The 23,871-nt window shown below is 33.9% G+C and overlaps 1 protein-coding gene across 1 annotated transcript in view; it reads right to left on the reverse strand.

The window, feature by feature from the left end:
- Nucleotides 1-8,000: 8,000 nt before the first annotated feature.
- The window catches only part of LOC100581950 (desmocollin-2), a 33,771-nt gene continuing 17,900 nt past the window's right edge, over nt 8,001-23,871 (reverse strand). Inside the window, exon 4 of the mRNA XM_030822694.1 lies at nt 8,001-8,148. Within this exon, the coding sequence (XP_030678554.1) occupies nt 8,137-8,148 (12 nt within the window). The 3' untranslated portion in view covers nt 8,001-8,136. The remainder of the gene's footprint in view (nt 8,149-23,871) is intronic.

Raw genomic sequence — 23,871 nt, forward strand, 5'->3', positions numbered from 1 at the left:
CATAAATTAAGTTGGAATTATCTTTAATAAGAAAAAGACATTTTAATTTCTGTATTGTTATATACTTAGCTAATATATTATAAATTTTTAAATATTTACTAAAGGAACCAAAGCTTTCTATATTTTAATACATGATCTCAACATAGAAATTATAATTTTAATATTATTATTATTTTCTTCTTGTATTCCGGAGATAGGATAGATTTTTTAAGTGTAAAATTTGTGTCAATTATTAGAATACAAATAAGATAAACTTCTGGACAATTTGGACAGCTGAGAGCCATTTCCTTAATATAAATTTCAGTTAAATGGATTATTTTACATGAACGCTTAATAAAGTTGAGCCAATTTTTAAATAATAACATGCCAAGCGAAAGTGGACACTATATACTGTTTCCTATTACCTAAAGGAGAGTAGTAGTCATAAAATTATGAAGCTGAGAACTTACTCTACAAGAGGAAAGTAAGAGCCTGAGTACCTGTAAATAAGGCATTGTCTTGCAGAAATGTTTAGAGAAAGTGTGAAATTTTTATGTCTCTTTTAACATGATAGCCAATTATTTGTATGAATATTCAATGCCTATTGGGAATTCATGGACAGACAAACAGGTTTATATATTAACCTTAATGTTTTAAAATTTTGGTTCTCATAGATTAACAGACTAAATGGTGATAATTTTGGCAAAACTCTTTGAATGTAATATTCTATAAATTATATCACATATAAGTTGGTGACAAGTTCTTGAAGCTTTTATTTTGGTCTCTACCTATATATTTACCAACTATAAAAAACAAAATGGAATTCTAAATTTCCCAAATCAGGTAAAATTAGTAAATTTTTCAGTTCATAAAATAATCAACTCTATTAAAGAATCCCACTGTATTTTATGTTATTTTTAACTATATTTGATACCAAATCTCTCAAGAACAAACCCAGCTTCAAACGTGAAGAATACTTATATATTACAAAGATTACAAACACCATCACTTTTAAATTTATACAATACTAATTTAACATAAAATGATTCTTTACATTTTTGTTAACATAAACTAGTTTGCTTATATTCTTGTTGAAATTAGTATTTAACCTGGGCAACTTCTATTATTTACAGTGATATAATGTTTTAGTTTTAACTAGAACTTTAATAATCAACATTAGAGTATGCTATAGCGGTTAAGCTCAAGGAGCTTGTTTCTATTTGATAAGATAGAACTGGAAACATGAAACAAAAACGATGTGCTAACCCCAATGTTACTGTTAAAGTTCAGAAGACACAGTGATAACAGTTAAGGAACAGTTTATAGAAGACTAACAGGCAGTAACATTCAGAAATTTACTATAATGTCATATAAAAATTTTTGGCTTGTTTACATTTTGAATAATCAGACAAAAATTCTCTAAATTTAGGATTTTATTATACATATTTAAAAATAAGTGTATATGCAGTTATTAATTAATGTAAACTCAAATTATTTTATTGACTTTGAAAGGTAGAAGAAATTTAGAGATTATCTAGATTAGAAGTCATCAACTGGTCTGTACATCAAAATTTGTGGGGCTTTTAAAATGTAGCTACTCAAATCTTAACTATTCATGTCTTCTTCCCTATTAAATTTATATATATGGAACTAAAGCCTCATCATTTCAAAACACAGTTCAAGTAAAAGTGTTTAACACCAAAAGGCATTTCGTTTTCTGTTGGCATTTATGCTCTTGCACCTGTAGATGTCTCTATCTTTTGGTACGTATATGCATATTTGTATATGTATTTATATACATATCTATGTATATATAATACCTGTTATATTTAGATATATATTTGTATATCTATATTTATATGTTTATTTATACTTATACAAATATATATTTGCACATATATAATTGTATATATTTATAATTGTGCGTGTGTTTGTGGTAATAGACACATATGCACATGGGGGGATACTTGGGGATACCAGAGCATAAAATGCTAATTATAAAACCTAATTATGTATTTTTAAGACATGGACAGATGAGTGAGGGAGATGTCTTCATGTAAAGGCAAGATAAGTGCTTTTTCTTGTTTCAAAACCAATGGAAAACAATATAGTACATTTATTATTCCTATAAATGAGAATAGCTATGATCTCTGGTGAAGAGCATAAGCTGTGACTTGGAAAGGAAGGAGATCCCAGAAGGCATTTCTGGTACAGTGGTGCACAATCAATCAAACCAAAGAATTCCCAAGTTCCTAAACTGGACATTGGTAGCTTGATTGTTTTTGTTTGTCAATGTAACATGCTCTCTGCTAAATAAAAAAATCATAAATATATTTGCAGTATTACATTTGTAAGTAATTGTACATATAATCCATAATATAAAACTTCCAAACATTAATAATGTGTTTGTACACTTTTTAAACATTGTTCTAGAAATTGTGGGGAAACATAATACCATATGGCAATATGCCTAACTCCAAAAAATGAACATTCTAGTTGTGAGATAAAACATTTATATATTAAATCTTAAAAAAATTCCGTATGCTAAATCAATCACCTGAGAGTGTTTTAGGTTTTTAGAGCACAGAAAGAGATAGCAGTTAGAAAAGAATTCTTACAGGAAGTAGGGAAGAAATACAGTACAGAAGTTCATCTTCAGCTAGAAAAAAATTACAATTTATTATTCTTTTCTTTTTTGCCATTATAAATGGCCAGATAAGAAAACCTCAAATCCTTTCAATAATTATGTTTCCATTTTAATTTTACTAAATAAATGTATGTCCAATTGTTGGTTAATGTAAGATCCAATTTATTTCACATAATTTGAGTATAAGAATTAAGTTAGAGATTAGTCTACTGTTTTTGAATTGTCCCGGAATTATCTGAAATTCTTAAAAATTAAAAATACCTAATTTTCCAAGGATTCTAATTTTGTAGGCCTATGATGGGTTCCAATAATTTCTGTTTTGAGCAAGCTACCCATCTGATTGTGATGTGCAGGATGTTTAAGATCACTGTTTCAATGAATTGTCCAATAAATACTAGAAAATATGGTTGAGGATTTGTTGGAAAATTCTAAGTATTTGCAGTAGAGTTCAAGATGCAAAATGATAGTTATGGATTCCTAAAATGTTCCAATTCCCCAATTAGATTTAGGTTCAAGTATTTCTATTTGTTATATGAACTTTGTATTTGCCTTTTGTAAAGTGACAGATTTTCCACTATAAACTTATATTTTGTGAGTGCTTTATGGCTTTATTTTTTCTAACACTAGTATGATGGATTATGTATGATTCATTATATGATACAAGTCATGATTCAATTTTGCAGACTAATAATCTAAATCAACAAGAGCTATACTAGCACTACTACTATTCATATGATACGTTTCATTTAGTTTACATGAAATTTCAGTAGACCTGTAAAGTTAATGATTTATTGTCCGCATAAATGTAGCTCTTAGATTTGGGTTCCCATTTTTACTAAGTTAATGAGAACTAAATTTTTTATCTGCATGGAGAAAATGTTTAGGTGGCAATTAAAACAAATCATCTGGAACATGCACTTAAATATCTCTATATCTCTTTAAATTTTATGTATCAATATTTTTTAAAAACCTTTAAAAATCTCAAATAGAAACTCGGAAAAACATGATGATGCTCATCAGATAAAAAGTTAAGAAGAGTAGGGGATAATTCTTTAAAATTTGTAATCAAAATACATAATTTTTACTCTAAAATATTCTTAAGTGTGTTGACTGTGTGCACCAGTGATTCCAAAGAGCAGGTTGTAGTACTATCACCAGCATACATTAATTGAATTAAAGTAATCAAAAAGTCTATTAGAGAATTTTGCTTTTGATGGTAATCAGATCAGCAGCTCTGAATGGCTGTACTGCTACAAATAAAAAGGTTCTAGATAAAATATTATGATTAATGCGTACCATGTGATCTATAGAATTGACATTTTATGGTCAGGAGAAATTTTTTTAAAAAAGAAAGAGAAATTGCAACTCAAATTTGTAAGTAAATGATAAAACTGGCCAGTGACTTTATCAGCACTTCGATCCTGAGGTTCAGATTTGAAGCAGCAGGAAATAAGAGAGCTGAAAACCAGGTACAAAAGATTGCTTGAAGAAGATTACAGTAGTTTTTAAAGGGTAATGAGAGCCCTGTCTCAAAACAGAAGCAAAAAGTAAGTTCTTTTTGGAAGAAAGCATCCTCAACTTTCACTCCAGGATTCCCATTATATCACTCATATATGAATCAAAACCAAAGATCTCATAGAGGAAAATGACCCATTAAATGAGCATTTGCTAATACAACCAATAGGAGTTTAGGCCTCTAAGTGTTTCATGTATTTAAATTATTAAGAGATAAATATAAAATGTTTAAAAAGTAAAATATAGACTATCAGGAAAAAGAAACGGAGACTATAAAAAATGATCCAAGCATATTTAAAAAGAATTAAACGTAACTTTTAGAAATTAAAAAAAATGGTTTAAAACAATGAATAGGTTAACAGTAGACAAAACATAGTCAATGAAATAATCAGTAAATTGGAATGTAAATGTAAAGAAATTGCACAGAATGCAGTACAAAGAAATACAAATAAAGAGGAATGATTAAGAGAAATGGAGAATCAAATGAGAGTGTCTCATATCTAATCGGTATCGAAGTGCTAGAGAATAAAAAGGAAGGAAAATATGCACCATTTGAAAGCATGGTGACCATATATTTTCAAGAACAGATAAATTCACAGATATAGAAAGCAGAATGTACTTTAAACAGTATATCTAAAAATGAATCTATCAGTACACATCATAAAACTAACACTAAAGAAAGATATTAACAGAAGTAGTATTTGCAGACGTCTCAGTGATTGCTACTATTAATTTGTGTTAATTACATTATCTTTCAAGAATATTTAAAATAAAATATTAAATGAAAAAAGAGTTTATCATTACTATTCCCACATTCTAAAGGCATTTATAAATATTTATTTGAAGAAAAGAAAAAATCATCACAGAAGGAATGTCTGAACTTGAAGAAAGAAGGAAAAGCAAAGAAATGGGGCAATGTGTTGGTACATCTAAACATACAACTTTCCATTTCTGCTTAAAATCAATGATAATAAAAATAAGTAAATAGTGTTATCAAAAATACAAACACTGAATACATATTAATCATATGTATATCAAAGAGACAAAGGTAATTTAAGTATTTTAAGATTTTGAAGTTGACTGGGAGAAGCTTTCATTTAGTACGAATGTTTGTTAAGATTTTATACCAGTTTTCCAATTATTGTCTTTCAGCTTTAAATCACTCTTTTTGCCCTGATTGTCAAGCTGGAGGGCTCTAACTTTTGAACATTTCTTTTTACTAAGTGTATAGTTCTAGGCTTCGTGAATAGAGAGTTCTGGAGTTACAGTACCAAGCAAAACCCTCAGAAGTATGCCTCTCTTCCAAGTTTCAATCCTCCTTTTATTATAATCATTATATATATATTTATTTACTTTGTCATGGGATTCCAGTAATCCTCAGACTGTGTCCTACCCACTATCAGCTCACATTCCCCACCTAGCAGCTTCCAAGCAACTCCAGGAAATGACTTCCACCTACACCCTTAGGCATGCTCTCAGAGCAGCATTGACGGGCTGCTTTCCCATCAGTAGACTACTTTCCTGGCAATGTCAGCTGTGTCTTCAGGGTACTCTGTCTGTTTCTAAAGACCAGTTCAGGCCAGAGCCTTCTGGCAGCTTTCTTTACCATGAAGAGGCTGCATGTTCTTGTAGTAGCTACATCCTCCTCCAGAGGTAATATTCTCAGCCTCAGAGAGGGAGGCCCTCTCCTAATCTTACAGTGTTTTCACTGTCCTTTCTTCCTGAGCCTAGAGTTAGTAGCTATTCTTTTATACTTGCTATTTTTGAAACACTTAGTGTTTTCTTATAGCACCTTTGTAATTCATTACAATTTATTAGTTAAAACATCTTTTTATTGAATTTTAAACTGTATATTATTTTATGGTCTGCGTTTTTAAATTGGCAATTTGCATTTATTTACATTCATTGTGGTTGTCGATATATTTGAATTGACTTGTATAATCTTACTTGTACTTTTTAAGTAAAATTCTTTATATTAAATTTTGCCTGTTCAAATGAGTAAGGTTTTTGTCTATTTAATGGATTTTTTCTGACTGGTTCAAGAAAAATTTTCAGGGTGACCACTAGCTTATAAAAATATAATGTATTATTTTGAAACCAGTGGAGGGAAAGAACAGAAAAGAATTCGGCGTACCAAAAGAGAAAAAAAATGAAGAAAAGGAACAATAGACAAAGTTTTTGGAAAGTACAGCTAAGATCATAAAAGTCAAATTCGGATATGTCAACAACTACAATAAATGTAAATGTGCTCAGTTGCCAATGAAAAAAATACAGACCACAATATTGAGTTTAAACATTAGACTACAGAGTTACACAAAGAGCTTTTTACATAGCAAAAATATGAGGACACACAGAGGTTGAAAGTAAAAAGGACAGATAGCTGATAAATACAAATGGCAGGCCAGTATTAGGTATAAACAGCATTCATATATTAAAGAATAAAAGAAATTTGGTCATTTAAGCAAATAAGCATAGTTTAAACGAATAAGCATAGGAAGAGATGCTCAACATTTTATTAGTCACTAAGGAAATGCAAATTAAAACCATAACGAGAAACCACTACACATTTATCAGAATGACTAAAATAAAAATAGTGACAACACCAAATGCAGGTGAGGATGTGGTGGAACTGAATCACTCACACTTTGTTGATGGGTATGTAAAATGGTCTAGCTGCTGGACCAAGCTTGACAGATTTCCTATTTTTAGTTTATTTTGTTTTTGGTTTTCTAGTTTCTTGAGGTAGTAATTTAGATTATTAATTTGAAACTTTACTCATTTTTAGCATTTACTGATATAAATTTACTTTCATGTACGGTTTTAGTTGCATCCCATACTGTGATACTGAATTCATATTTACACATTGAAGCATATTGATGATAAATGTTTTAAAATCCTCCTCAGACAATTCCAAAATCAGATTCAACTCGGTGCTGAAGTCAGTTGATTGCTTTTTCTCATTCCATTTGTGATTTTCTTACTTCTTTGTATTACAGGTGATTTTCTATTGTATCTTGAATATTTTCTCTTATATAAAAAGATTCTGGGTCCTAGTTAAATTGTTTTGCAGCAACAGCTGTCATGTTTAGGTTTAACACACGGGCATTGCTCACTTTTGTGAGCTGTGTTCCCAATGCCTAGTTTAATTATCAGATACTTTGCAATGTTATGTCAGTCTAGTTTGTATATCTGGTGCCACTGGGACTTTTGCTGTTCACTTTTGGTCCTTTCTGAGGTGGTAAAAAGGATTTTCCCAAGCCAGCCCACTGGGTGTCGCTCCATCAAGAGGTGGATCTGAAGTCCACAGGGACAAAGTGTCTTCCAAGCCTGATGCCTCTGTCTGCATCTTTCTAGTTACTCCCACTTGCCCCAGTGTTTACTGGTGGAAGGGAGGAGTCACAGGCATACATAGATAAAGATACTTCTTTGACTAAGCACTTTTTATGTTGAAAAGCATTGCTTTTGCCTTTAGGAGACATAGACCACTTTCTGGGCCAGGTCCTTGTTTTACTGAGAATTCCCCCTTGCAGTGTCTTCTGCTGTCCCAGTGTCCCTAGGCAGTGGAGGAGAGTCTCAGGCCTATAAGGTTGAAACGTATCCCAGGGCTGGCCACTTACAGTGGTTGGGTGTCTTTTGCTGGTTCAGCTTACCTGCCTTGTTGTCTCTCTGTAAGAGATCTAGTCTCAAGAGAGCGCTTCTAAGAGCTGCTTATTGTTGGTAAAAATCCTGATTAATCCTCAATATTTTTGGACATCCCTGACATTGTCAGAAGGATTCCCATTCCCTCCTGAGGAGAAATGAGTCTCTGTAGGCTGCCTTCTGCTCCTAGGTTGGGCTCAGGAAATAAAGTCTGGTTTACCTTCTCCTGTTGGGTGGGAAGACGTGAGGTGCTATGCCAATATATTGTTCCTCAAATCCTGGGGTTCCAAAAAAGAATATATTCTTCCCATCTTTCAAAGCTCCTCCTAGGTTGCTTCCTGTGTTATTTCCAGGGTTCACAGTTTCATCTGGCAGGAAAGCAGGGAGAAAATGGACTATGTGATCTTGACTGGAAGTTAACCTACTTTTATTGAAAAGGTATTTAATAATTAGTCTATTCCTAAAAACTCCAAGACCAGGAAGAAGGCAGAGGTCATAGAACATTATGGACCTTAGGGAGAGAATATTAATTTGTAATTGGTTCCAGGTTCTTTTTATCTATTTAACTATCTTAACTTTTACAGACTTTCACCAAATATTCAATAATCTTTCCTTTCTCTGGAGAAAAGGGAATAAAAAAAATCTTTGTTAATTATATTTTTCTTTAAAGTCACAATAAGATTTTCCTTCAAAAAGTTTAATTACACATTATTGTGACAAATGGCATATGCTGTGCTTACTAAACTTTTGTGAGACATCTTTATCTCAATATTGTCAGTTTATTTTTGTATGGTACCATAAAATATCTGCTCTAACCAGTGAATCTGTCTCAAATGAAATAATGGAGCTATGAATTAATCTCATCATTACTGTTTATTTCTGTCATAAGGAGACTATAAAAGGGACATTAATACCCTCCTAGCTTGAAGCAGACACTTTTGTGTGCAATACCACACAATCCTGCTTAGGGCTGCAAAGTAAAAAGAAATTCCACAGAGGGCTGAATGCAGTGTGGTAATATTCAAATTTTACATAATGTTGTTTGAGTTGAAAATAAAGAGGTTACTAAATACTGCTCAAAGAAATCAGAGATGACACAAACAAATGAAAACAACATTCCATGCTCATGGATAGGAAGAATCAATACTGTTAAAATGTCCATACTGCCCAAAGCAATGTAAAGATTCAGTGCCATTCCTATTAAACTACCAATGACATTCTTCACAAAACTAGAAAAAAACTATTTTAAAATTTATATGGGACCAAAAAAGAGCCCAAATAGCCAAGGCAATCCTAAGCAAAAAGAAAAAAGCTGGAAGCATCATGCTACCTGACTTCAAACTATACTGCAGGGCTACAGTAACCAAAACAGCATGGTACTGGTATAAAAATAGACACATAGACCAATGGAGCAGAACAGAGAGCTCATAAATAAGGACATACACCTACAACCATCTGATCTTCCACAAAGGTGACAAAAACAAGCAATGGGGAAAGACTCCCTATTTAATCAATTGTGCTGGGATAACTGGCTAGCCATATGCAGAAGACTGAATCTGGATCCCTTCCTTATACCATATACAAAAATCTACTCAAGATGGATTAAAGACTTAAATGTAAAACCCATAACTATAAAAACCCTGGAAGACAACCTAGGCAATATTATACTGGACGTAGGAAAGAACAAATATTTCATGATAAAGATACCAAAACCAATTTTGACAAAAGTAAAAATTGACAAATGTGATCTAATTAAACTAAAAATCTTCTACACAGCAAAATAAACTTACCATTTAACCCAGCAATCCCATTACTGGGTATATACCCAAAATAATATAAATCATTCTACTATAAAGACACATGCACACATATGTTTATTGCAGCACTAATCACAATAGCAAAGACATGGAATCAACCTAAATGCCCTTCAATGGTAGACTGGATAAATAAATGCGGTACATATATACCACAGAATACTATGCAGCTATAAAAAAGAATGAGATTATGTCCTTTGTAGCAACATGGATAGAGGTGGAGGCCATCATCCTAAGCAAACTAACACAGGAACAGAAAACCAAGTAACACATGTCATCACTTATGAGTGGCAGCTGAACAATGAGAACACAAGAATACCAGGAGAAGAATAACAAACACTGGGGCTTACTTGAGGATGGAGCGTAGGAGGAGGGAGAGGATCAGAAAAAAATTCTATCAGGTACTATGCTTATTACCTGGGTGACAAAATTATATGTATGCAAACCCCCATGACACACAGTTTACTTATTATAACAAATTTGCTCATATACCCTTAACCTAAAATAAAAGGTAAAAAAAAAGAAAAGAAAAGGAGTTTGAAATTAATATGTGACTAATTATGAGGTTTTTCCTGCCCTGATTGTTTCATTCTTCTACCTGCCTTCAGGATATCATTATCATACCCTAAAATCCTTGACTACTACACAATGTGTATATGTAACAGAATTGCACATATACTGCATACATTTGTACAAATTTAAAAATAATACCATCATCAAATATAACCTTCATCCTGAAACTAGTATTCAATATTGTCTTGCGTTGTTTTAACTTTATAACTTTACAAAGTGTCTATAATGATGTTTGTAGTCTTTTGGTACTTGAATTATTAGCCTAATCTTCCCCTTTAATTAAGTCATTTTAAAAAATGGATAGCATATTGCTAGGTCCCATGCATATTGCTGGGTGTTATTACTGGTCATTTCACCATAATTTCTTCATTTTGACAACTGCATTGCTATTTACCATTGTTTTTACACAACATCAAGATCTTGGGTATTATTTTGTATGGTAGGTGCTAATTTTTAATAAAAATGACTTATCTAATGAAAGAAGGCCATAGCATAACAATGATGACAGTGAGTCATGAATGTCCAATTTTGTGTACTTGAAGTCAACTTTATGAATTAAATGAAAACGTCCTTTTAGGCTTTTATTTCCAAAAATCTGACAGAAGTCTCTTCATATTATTCAGAATTTTACAGAGAAACAGAACCAATAGGAGATGGGCGGGTAGATAGATAGATAGATAGATAGAGAATTGGCTCACATAATTATGAGAGGCTGAAAAGTCCCACCATCTGCTGCCTATAAGCTGGAGAATGAGGAAAACTAGTGATATAAGTCAGTCCCCAACCAAAGGCATGAGAACCAGGGTCGAGGGGATGGGGCGGAAATCTGCTGGTATAAGTCTCAGAGTCTGAAGGTCTAAGAAACAGGAGATCTGATGTCCAAGGTCAGGAGAAGATGGATGTCCCAGCTCAAGAAAAGAGCAAGATTTGCCCTTTCTCTACCTTTTTTTCTTTTCAGGCCCTCAATGAATTGGATGACATTCACCCACATCCACAAAGGCAGACCTTTACTCAATCTACGGATTCGAATGCTAATCTATTCCAGAAACACTTTCACAAACACACCCAGAAATAATGTTTTACCAGCTATCTGGGCATCTCTTCGACCAGTCAAGTTGACAGATAAAATTAATTATCACAATCTTCTATTACAAAATACCTGAAATGATAAATCTGAGCATATGGAATTGAATTTACAGGATAGAAGGGGAAGTTTATAGATGTCACCCATGGAGAAGAAACGGAAAGCCAGAGCAACAAGAGTGCCAACTCACTTTGCATGGACACTACAGGCTCAATTTGGGCAGCTTTGCACATAGCCCAAATGGTAAAAAGGCTTGCCATTTGTGGTTTGCTCAGGGATCATGGGACGCTAGGCATTGAGACTGTGTGAGACAAGAAGTTAAAACTGGAAAGTCTGTGCAGAGTCGCAACTCATGAAAGCTGGTACTCTCACTGGGACTAGAACTACATACATTCCACAGCAAGAAAGATTTCTCAGCCCAGAGATCTGGTAAGGAAAATCAAAAGTTCATTTAGATAAATTAAAGTCACAACCCTGTGTTTGTTCTGGTACAGAGTTCAAATCTACCTTATTTTCATACTGTGGAAATCCTGATGAAAAGATTAATAAAAAATTTGATTCAGAGTACACGGTATTCAGAGTGCAAGACAGAAATAAAGGCAAATTTGTTCTAGAGGGATAATTTTATGAGCTAAAAACAATGGGCTTTTTATTTTTAAAAATCCCTGTAAGTGCACAAAATGGTAAAACACAAGTAATCTTCCAGGAAATAATAGGACTACCTAAAATAGACAATAAATATAAGTATATTTGAATTATACTTATATTATATTAAGTAAAATTTTAAATATTATAAACCACAAGCAAAGCATAAGGCCATATGAAAAACATAGGATTTGATCAAATGTCATTATTCCTGCCTTATAATTTGGAAATTATAGTCAACAACATGTAACAAATATTTTTATGTAAGGACAGACTTTATGTTAATTATAGTTTATGATCTCACTATTGAACTCTACTCTGCCTTAATAATTATAAACAAATGCAATAAGTAATTTCCCAAATACAGACAATATGGCCTCTCAAGTATCCCTACATAGTGGGAGGCTCTCTAGAACTTAGGCAAGATAAATTTGCTACCATTCAACAGCTTTATTTGAAGGAAAATGAACACTAATCTGAACTACCATATAAGACAGGAAACCAATGAAAGTAATGGAAAGTAATGATCTCTTTCTCTCTCTTTTGAAAATGGATTTAGTTTGCAAGTAACAAGTCAGGGTAGCCATTTGTACAAAGGTTTGCTAAGAAAACCAGAAATGGTGCTTGAATTATTACTCAAATCCTCCCTTTTAATTCGGTTGTACTTTTTGGAAATTAGGTTGAAAGACTGGAATATATCCCTTAATTGGCATAATGGGATTCAAAAATCATTCCTTTATTCTGTTTTTCTTCTTAGTTTATGGGATCAATTTTCCATATGGTATTTGTAGTACTTACAGGAAAGTTTGTATTTTGGTTTTCTCCCTTGTAAAACACATGTTCTTGAGTTCTTGGAATGTGGTTGAACATCCTCTGTCTCAGAGGATGCCCAAAGGCTGCTTTTATGCTATCTCTGGGGTTTATACATACACAGCCTCCAGCCAGAGGCTGGACTTTAATTACTTTAACTTAGGAGAGCTTTCCAGTTGAGGAATTGTGGGTAGGCATCGGCATAATTTCCCTTTGTTTCTTTTTCCCCCTCATACAGACACTTCTTTTTAAACAAAATAAAAAAGTAATAATGCTTCCCACCCCCTTGCTTTCATCCTGGCTTCTAAGATTTACTGCATTAGAAAAACACAAGTAAAGTAGTAAGGATTAAACAACATCATTAAAAATCGAAGCAAATTCATATTCAGGTTCAAACAAATAACAAAAATAAATCTAACATCCTTCTGGCTTTATTTCTGCATTTTCTTGTTTGGGCCAAAGAAGAAAAGAGAAAACTGAGAAAGAAAACTTGCATGTGTATATGTATCCAATGTTGTTGTCATCCTAATGTTCAGAATCTCATGAGAAATCTGTTTCCCTTGCAAGTGCAATTTTATGTCTGACACAGCACTAATATATTAAGATGGTATGAATGTTGACAGAAAGCAAAATGGCACTGAAGCCAACACAAAAGTCTCTGCTAAATCATAATCTGGAATTTCCTTTGTTATGGTCTGGCAAATTTCCCACCATCAAACTGGAGTAAAAATATAATACTACTGGGGATTAACCAGTATTAATTTGTCCAGATCTTTTCCATGCCCCTTAAGTTTCCAATACTATTTATTTATATTCAGCACATGGCCTTGTCTACTTTAATGAATTAATACAGGGCATTCCAGATCAAATCTCTTAATTTTTATCCCCTAAAATAAAATTTCAATGACCGTTTGTCCATTTAAAAAAAATACACTACATATCTATCATACTTTACTTTTTACAGGCACAATTTCTCAAGTAAGCCTCATAATAGCTCTAGAAGTTACATGGGAAACAAAACATTGTTCCTATCTGATGAGTAAGAGAAAAGAGACTCTGAGTAGTAAATGGGTTGGCTAAGTCACCAGCCTGGTGAATGAGCAAACAGGTGCCAGCCGCAGGCTTCTGCCTATCAGCCTACATATTCTTGAGTCAGAATTTGGGGTTCAAATTTTGTCTCCATGGCAGTTCCTAGACAAGGAACCTCACAGTTACTTTCTTGTAAAATAGAAATGAAACCTTTTTATCTTTTATATTTTTGTAAGAATTAAAGGATATGTTCTATACAAAGTATTTAGAACAGCAACTATATGGTATGTTGTTAATAAATATAATTGTTTTTATTTTTTCCTAAGAAACAATTTTTTTCATCGCTTTGTAACCTTAGTACCCCTACTTATATTCTTTTTCTCATTATAGTCTATAAATATCCTTCCTCCTTTAAATATTCTAACTTACTGTCTACTTCAGATCTTTTCTGTCTACCAACATTTTCAGGATTCTTTATTAAACATGCAAAAATGAACATTGTTACTCTAAGTATCATCTTTTTTTTTTATCCTCTACTTACTCAATTTTTTTCTCTCAAAGAACCATGCATGAATCATGTAACTTTCCAGCTGGAAATGACCTTCCAATTCATCATCTTTGTTTCACTGATTAGGCACATAGACCACAGCGAAGTTACCTCTTTTCTTTGTGCAAGAAAAAAGGCACCACCTAAGAAATAGAATGAAGCCTTGAAACCTAGTCAGGTCCCCTGATGGGAGGGAACAGTGTACTCTTTCACACTCTCACACTTGTTCTGCCTCCACTTATACACTCAATGATCCATTACTTTTGCCTTTTGGATTTTAGCTCCACTACTCTTCTAAAAAAATAGTAACTTTTGGCTAACTCTCTTCAGAATATAAAACCCTTGACTTCCTTTTACACCTCCAGTTTGCAATAGAATGCACAAAGTTGAATTTACATTTTAGTTCTGATACGCACAGGAAGCAAGAGGGTGGGGTCCCTGGTGTGGGCTCCACCCTCAAGCCTGGAAACCCACTGCCCTAAATAAGAACAGGCATTCCTGTTTTCATGTCCAAATGTTGCCTTTTCCAAGACCACTCTGGCCCGCCACACCCCTATCCTGTACCCATGTAAACCCCAAGCTCCACTGGCAGAGCATCAGAGCCGCGCAGCAGAGGAGAGAAAAGACAAACAGCTGAACGTGGAGAGGCAAAGAGGCAACTGAGCCTCAGAGACTACAGATAGGCGTGGCTTAACTTCAGACAGCACTATTTTGGAGAGAAGCCTGGCGGAGGCAACCAGCCTTCAGGAGAAGATTATCTTCCCACTCCATCCCCTTTCCTGCTCTCCATCCCACTGAGAGCCACCTCCATCATTCAATAAAACCTCAGCATTCACTTTCCTTCAAGTCCGAGTGACCCGATTCTTCCTGGATCCTGGACAAGGACCCAGGTACCAAGAGGGTAGAGTGAAAAAGGCTGTCACCCTGACTCTCCACTGAGCTGGTTAACACCTAGCTGCCCACGGATGGCAACTGCTAAAAGAGCACTGTATCACCCCTAGATACTACCATGGGGCCGGAGCCCAAAGTGCTCACCCTGGCTCCTGCACCTGCTCACCTGCGTGCTCTCCCTCCCATAAGGGGTTTGAGTTAGAAGCAGCCAAGCAAATGAGCCACACCCCTGTCACAAGTCCCTCGAGGGGTTAGGGAACTCTCCCATTTCAGTTCTTCTGTTAAAATGTACCAAATATTTAATTCTTATGTTACCTACTAGAAATGCTCTACCAAACTCTCATTTCACCCTCTTTTCTCAAATGCACTTCCACCTTTGGTGACTGAGTTCTCTCATTTGGCTTCAATCATAACATCACTGTAAAGTCATTTTATAAAACTGATTAATCAATTTAATGTATATTTTTTGAACTCCAACTATGAGACAGGCCCTATGCCACAATAGAAACTGTACAGGCTAGTGGGATTCACTGGTGTGCTGGTACTTGACAACTGACTCAAGCCCCTCTCCAAAGAAAAAGAAGTCTCTAATTCATAGAATTTGCCAAATTCCATGATGTAAATATTTTGAAAATATTTAAGCTACCAAGTTGTTACTAAACGAAACGTTGGGAAGAGACACTAATAACAAACATTTGCAATCCAGTATGAGCTCATTCCAACATGCCAGTGAACTTGTGAATATTCAATGGAAAAATCCAAATAAACATATATTTATAAACTTCATAAATGCTGAGTCTAACTTGGACTTCTTTTGCAAGTATTTGCAAAGAACCTAGGTTAATTTTCCGTTACAGACCCCCAAATCCTCACAATATTCATCACACATTTGTTTTTCCCTTTGCAGAAAAAAACGCACTAAAAGTGTTACTACAGATATTACTGAAAAGAAGCCATTCTTTGATCTGTGTGCACCTTTTAAAATAATGATTAAACTCCATTCTTTAGAGCAGTTTTGGGTTCATTGAGTAGAAAGTAGAGAGTTGCCATACACTTCCTCTTCCCATACATGCACAACCTCCCCACTATGGATATACTGCACCACAATGGGACATTTGTTGTAATGAATGAACTACCTTGACACATCATTACCAACTAAAATTTATAATTTACATTAGGGTTTACTCTTGGTGTTGTGTATTGTATGGTTTGGGGCAAAAATATGACATGTATCCACCATTGCAGTATCACACAAAATCCGCTTCCTAAAAATCCTGTGTTCTCCCAAGCTAAATCATTCCTTCTTCTCCCAAACCCCAGAAACCACTGATATTTTTACTATATTTATAGTTCTGAATTTTTCAGAACATTATATAATTGGAATCATATAGTGTGTGGTCTTTCCAGACAGGCTCTTTTCACTTAATAATATGCTTTTAGGTTTCCTCCTTGTCTTTTCATGGCTTGACAACTCATTTCCTTTCAGCACTGAATAAAATTCCAATGTCTAGATGTACCACAGTATATTTATATATTCGTGTACTGAAGGCCATTTTGGCTGCTTCCTCATGTTGGCAGTTATGAATAAAGCGACAGCAAATATTTGTATACAGGTGTTGTATTGACATACATTTTTAAGTCATTTGGGTAAATACCAAGGAACATGATTGCCAGATCATACAGTAAGAGTATGTGAGAAACCACTGCACTCTTCCAAAGTGGCTGCATTGTTTTGCATTCCCAGAGCAATGAATAAGGGTTCCTGCTGCTCCACATACTCATCAGCATTTGGTGTTGTCAGTGTATTAGAATACTTTTCATCATTCTAATAGTTTTGTCATGATATTTTATTACTGTTTCAATTTATAATTCCCTAAAGATACATGATATCGAAATCTTTACATATGGTTACTTGCCATCCGTCTATCTTCTTTGGTGAATTATCTGTTCAGTCCTTTCCTCATTTTTTAATCTGGTTGCTTGTTTTCTTATTGTTGATTTTTTTTTTATTATACTTTAGGGTACATGTGCACAATGTGCAGGTTTGTTACATATGTATCCATGTGCCATGTTGATTTCCTGCACCCATTAACTTATTGTTGATTTTTTAAAGTTCTTTATATATTTTGAATAACAGTCTTTTGTCAGGCATGTCTTTTACAAATACTTTCTCTCACTGTGAGTTTTCTAAACATACTCTTGATATTGTAATTCACAGTAAAGGGAAATTTGATTTTAATGAAGTCCAGATGATAAATTCTTTATTTTCATGTATGATTCCTTTCATGTTGTATAATATCTAAAAAGTCAGTCCCATCCCAAAGTCCTCTAGGTTTACTTCTATATTATCTTCTAGGAGTCTTACAGTTTTGCATTATATATTTGGAGGTATGATCCATTCTTAATTTTTTGAGGAAAGGCATAAGGTCATTGTCTAGGTTCATTCCTTTGCATGTGAATTTCTGGTTGTTCCAGCATCATTTGTTTAAAAAGCTATCTTTGTATTGCTTTTGTCAAACATCAGTTGATTATATTATGTGGGTCTATTTCTCGACTCTCTATTCTGTTCTGTTATTCTGTTTTATATTCTTTCACCAGTACCACACTGTCTTGATTACTGTAGATTTATAGTAAATTTTGAAGTCCCATAGTAGTATCAATCTTCTTTCTCCTCCAATAGTGCATTGACAATTCTGGGCCTTTTTCCTCTTCAAATAAACTTCAGAATCAGTTTGTCAATATCCACAAGATAAATTGCTGGGCTTTTGACTGAGATAGCATTGAATCTATAGATCAAGTTGAGAAGAACTGGCATCTTAAAAATGTTGAGTCTTCTATCATTGAACATGGAACAACTCTCCGTTTATTTAGTTTTTCTTAGATTTTTTTAGTCAGTTTTGTAGTTTTCCTCATATGCATCTTATACATATTTTGTTAGATTTATACCTAAGTATTTCATTTTTAAGGGTGCTAATGTAAACGGTATTGTAGTTTTAATATCAATTTCTACCTGTTTGCTGCTGATGTATAAAAGAAAGCAATTGACTTTAATATATTAAACTAGGCCAGGCGCGGTGGCTCACACCTGTAATCCCAGCATTTTGGGAGGCTGAGGAGGCCAGATCACGAGGTCAGGAGATCGAGACCATCCTGGCTAACACAGTGAAACCCCGTCTCTATTAAAAATACAAAAAAAAAAATTAGCCGGGCGTGGTGGTGGGTGCTCGTAGTCCCAGCTACTCGGGAGGCTGAGGCAGGAGAATGGTGTGAACCTGAGAGGCGGAGCTTGCAGTGAGCCAAGATGCACTCCAGGGTGGGCCACAGAGCGAGACTCCATCTCAAAATAAATAAATAAATAAAATATATAAATATTAAACTAGTACCCTGCAGTCTTGCTATAATGGTTTATTAGTTCCAAAAGTTTTTTGTCTATTCTTTTGGTTTCTTTTAACATAGAAAAATATGCCATCTGCAAAGACAGTTTTCTTATTTCCCAATCAGTATACTTTTTAATTCCCTTTCTTGTCCTGTTGCCTTATCAATGATATTGAAAGCAGTAGTATAAGAAGAAATCCTTGCTTTATTCCTGATCTTAGCAGGAAATCCCAGTTTTCTACCATTAAATATGATGTTATTTGTAGTTTTTTGTAGATTTTAAAAATTTCAAAGAAGCACTCCTCTATTCTTGGTTTGCTTAGAGATTTTATCATGAATTAGGGTGGATTTTATCAAATGCTGTTACTGCATCTATTGGTATGCTCCTGGTATTTTTCTACTTCAGCCTGGGGATATGATGGATTACATTCATTGATTTATATATTTTGAACCAGCCTTGTATACTTTGGATAAACACCAGATCATGACATATAATTATTTCTACAGATTTTTGGATTTGATTTGCAAATATTTTGTTGAGGATATCTGCATCTATGTTCATAAGAAATATTGGTCTGTAGTTTTCTGAATCGTGTCTTAGTCTAGTTTTGATATTAGATTAATTCTGGCCGCATGACACCTTTTTAAAATAAATAGATAAATTGTGCCTTTTCACAAATGGAACACAAAATCCTTACAAAGTACTTCTGACAGCTTTGTTGAGAAACGGAACCAGCTTGCACTGTTTGTAGTTAAAAACAAGAGAGGGGCCTGCATATTAACATGACTCAAAATAAGCAATATGTTTATGGTTCTATGGAATTACTGCCAATTATGTTTGCCCCAGTGAGGTTACAGCAAGGGTCAGAAAACTTCTATTTACAAGGAGGCATATGGTTTTGGGTATAATACTTGGGACGATAGTATCTTCAGAATTTGACAAAAATTGGTTCTTATCATAAAAGAAAAAAGTTTGTCATTCATTTTATCAGTAGGTAGATTCTGAATGCTTCATAATATTGTTTTGGGTAGAAAACAAAGAAATGCAAAGCAATCATTTGTCTGTTGTCTTTTTTCTTTTCTCCTTTTTTGGGGGGAGAATTAAAATTTGTGGTCTTAAAAGTAAGACCATTGTTCCTTACTTTAAAAGATCTTAAGGTTAGTCCGATATTAAGACATTCATCCTGATTTTGGTACCTAATTTATAAAGATCCAACCTATTTCTATTTCCTTTTATCTATCTTCAAATTGGTTCCCTTTCAGTACTTGAAGCCTGAATCATAATTTCACCTAGGTCCTATTCTGTACTTACATAATCAAGTTCAAAACCTCATATTGATTTTAACTGTTTTTACTTTTTTTTAATGTCAGGATTCATTTAGTTACAAGTTCCACAAACCTTGCCTCTTTAAAATAATTTTTTTCTATCTTCCAGAGCATTTTGCTTGTGACTCCTTTCTGGCCCATTTGCTTCATACTATAGTTATGTGTATGTGAATATTAACTTCTCCGATAGATTGTACCTTGAGAGCATGTAATTTGGGGATGTCATGTCTATTAAATTCTAGCCACTGTATTTTTCCTCTTTAATTTGTTGAGCTAAAATATGACATATAAAATAGATACATGTTGTTTTGAAAGTAAGTAATTTTTTTGTCTTGAAAAAGACCAATTGAGTGTTAATGTCTAAACATTATTTTAAACTCACTTTCCAAAATAGAAATTGACTAAGATGACTAAGATGACTAAGTAAAAAAATATAAAACAATTAGAAAAGTCAAGTAGATATTGATGGTCTTAATAAGATAAAAAAAGAGGAATCAAGAAGTATCAACCAAAACATTTTGTTTGTTTTAGTTCAAATAATTTCAGCAGTAATATCCCTAAAACTAATCCCTAAAGCTGCCATCCAGAACACTGCAACAGATAATTTTTCCAAAATGTTTTATCTGGGCTGGGCGCAGTCACTCACGCCTGTAATCCCAGCACTTTGGGAGGCCGAGGCGGGCAGATCATGAGGTCAGGAGTTTGAGACCAGCCTGGCCAACACAGTGAAACCCCGTCTCTACTAAAAATACAAAAATTAGTTGGGCATGGTGGCAGGCACCTTTAATCTCAGCTACTCTGGAGGCTAAGGCAGGAGAATTGCTTGAACCTGGGAGGCGGAGGTTGCAGTGAACCAAGATCACATTATTGCACTACGGCCTGGGCAACAAGAGCAAAACTCCATCTCAATCAATCAATCAATCAATCATTTACCTGTAAAAATGTATATGTAAGTGGTTAGACCGCTCATTAGTACTTAGATAATCTAAGCCATGTTATACTCACAGTTCCCGATCTTATTTTTCATCTCAATTATGTAATTTTTGTACATTATTTCTCAATGCATGTTCTAAGGAGCATTGTTTTCCCAAGATATGCCATAAAAGTTATTCCATAGGCAATGAGTTTGGAAACTATTATAAACTATTACTCTCAATCTTCTCAGAGAAATTCATAGGGCATAAGTATTAAACACCCTGAGAATTTGAGCAGAGGATTTAAAAAATTGAAATTATTGATCTCATACTTTCCTATATATACCTACATTTATCTATCTACCTACCTACTTACCTATCTACCTACCTACCTGTCTGCCTGTCTACATTATAATCTAGTTCTACTTTGATTAATGTTACTGAATTCTGGCCAAATTTCCCAAATAACCTTTACAAGAAAGTATGCTTATCATATTAAGTAGGTAAATGCATGATAGTGTAAAAATTAGAGAGAATTTCAGTCTCTCTATGAAACCATTCAAAGTCGAGTAAAACTCAAGTAGTGATTGTAACAGCTAAAACAATAATAAATACTAAAATGTATTCACTATGTCCCTGGCACTGTGAGGGATTCACATTTTTATTTAATCATCTGCCAAACCCTTTGAGTAAGTATTGTTAGCAGATGTCACTTGTGAGTAAACTGAGGCCCACAGAGTTAAGTAACTTTCTTAAGCTATCCAGTCCATAAGGAAAAAATGGGAATGTCTGCCAGGTTTACCTAATGCCAGAATCCATGCTTCTAACCATTATTTTAAACTCGCTTTCCAAAATAGAAATTGACTAAGATGACATACGTGATTACTATGATTTGAATTGAGCCCTTCAAAAATAAATGTTTGAGTTTTATCCCCTGATACCTATGAGTTTAATATTTTTTAGAAATACATTCTTTGTGTATGTAATCAAGTTAAGATGAATCATATTAGAGTAGTGTGTACTCTTAACCCAATATAATATCCTTATAAGAAGGGGAGAATCAACACAGACAGAGACACACAGGGAGGGCATCATATGACAACAAAGGCAGAGATGACAAAAAATACAGAGATGGGAGTAATGTGTCTGCAAGCTAAGGAATGCCAAGGCCTTCTAGCAACAGCAGATGCTAAGAGAGAGGCATGGAAGAGATTATTCCCTAGAGTGTTCAGAGAGAACATGGCTCTGCTGACGCCTTGATTTTAGACTTCTAGCCTGCAGAACTGGAAGGGAATACATTTCTGCTGTTGTAAGCCACCCCCAGTTTGTGTTACTTTGTTACAGCAGCCCTAGAAAACAAATAAAAATAATCAAGCACACTCAGCATTTAAAGCTAATAGGATGCACATATTTCTCATATTTTCAGAAATGTTTACAAATCATTAGGAAAGTATTGTTATAGAATACAAATCCCATCCCCAAGATTATAATGCCACGTAAATAATTAAAATTATTTTCAAGTTCATGCACCTAAAATAATAATAATAATACTATGTGAATTATCATTTAGGAAATAAATATACGTGCTTTTATTTAAAGATGTGTTATATATGCTTACTTTTTATTAATTTTGTTAAAATTTAAATTAAATAAAAGATTCTATATTTCTGGTTAATAATGTATTATAGGGAATAAGTCCTGTGATTTATTTTTCCCCTACTTAACAATGGAATAATTTACAGAAGAATTTGAAATTTTCAAGACAGGAAATGCCATTTTATGTCCATTTTTGTCTCTTGGTTTTGTTTAATTATCAAATTCTCTCTCTCTCTGTAGATACATATATGTATATTATATATATAAATATGCACACATGCAGATAAACACATATATCTATATGTGAGTATATATTTGTGTGTTTTTTCCAAGAAATACACTGGTTTCTTGTAATGATATATAATACCCTCATATAACATTGAGTCATTAGCCCTAGGTCAATTGTATTCCAGTAAAAATAAAAGATGAGGACAAATCAGAGACAATGTTCATCTCAAGTAGTTGATTTAATAAATCACTTAATACTGGAATAAAAATGCCAGTACAGATAAATGTCAGATTGCACAGATATTTCAGTATCATTTTCTGTGATTTTCAAAACACAATATTATCTTTTATTATTGTTGAAGCTGAAATAAATATTTGTTATAATAAGTAAATATTAAACTTTACCAAGAAACCTCTGGGTTTCCTTATATTTTATCATTTACCAATATTGCAAAAAATATCAAACAATTAGAAAAGCACATAGTTTCAAAGAATATTAGCTGGTAAAATTGAAACCTATAATTTTCCCCAAACCAGTTGCTTATATACATTTTTACTAATCTTATAACCTAAATAAAACCATGAGAGCATAAAAGAAGTATCTTGATACTAGAAGAAGATTGCTGTTGCCAGGCATGGTGGCTCATGCCAGTGATCCCAGCACTTTGGGAGGCTGAGGCAGGCAGATCACAAGGTCAGGAGTTGGAAACCAGCCTGACCAATATGGTGAAACCCCATCTCTATTTAAAAAAATACAAAAATTAGCCAGGCATGGTGGCATGTGCCTGTAATCCCAGATACTCGGGAGGTTGAGGCAGGACAATTGGTTGAACCCAGGAGGCGGAGGTTGCAGATCACGCCATTGCACTCTAGCCTGGGCAACAGAGCAAGATGCTGTCTCAGGAAAAAAAAAAAAAAAGATTGCTGTTTGCTATAAAAGCATGCAACATAAAGATGGGAAGAAACTTGTGGAAATTCCAACTATTTGGGAAAATCTGACTATCATCCAGGAAATTCTGCATTAGGCAAAATAGACTATACCATGTTGCAGTAACAACTAAAACATGAAATCTGATTCACTTAACTTGGAACAAGGTTAATTCTTCCCTATCACAGTAAAACATGTTAAGAAGCTCACTTTGGAAGATTTTTCTCAAGGAGTGACTTAGAGATCTAAGTGCCTTTCATCTCATAATGTTTCTGTCTTTAAAAGACAACCTAAAATCACCTTGCAAAGACAAAGTGGACTTTACACTTGG

The sequence above is a fragment of the Nomascus leucogenys genome, chromosome 11 (assembly GCF_006542625.1).
Source record: "Nomascus leucogenys isolate Asia chromosome 11, Asia_NLE_v1, whole genome shotgun sequence".
NCBI lineage: Eukaryota > Metazoa > Chordata > Mammalia > Primates > Hylobatidae > Nomascus > Nomascus leucogenys.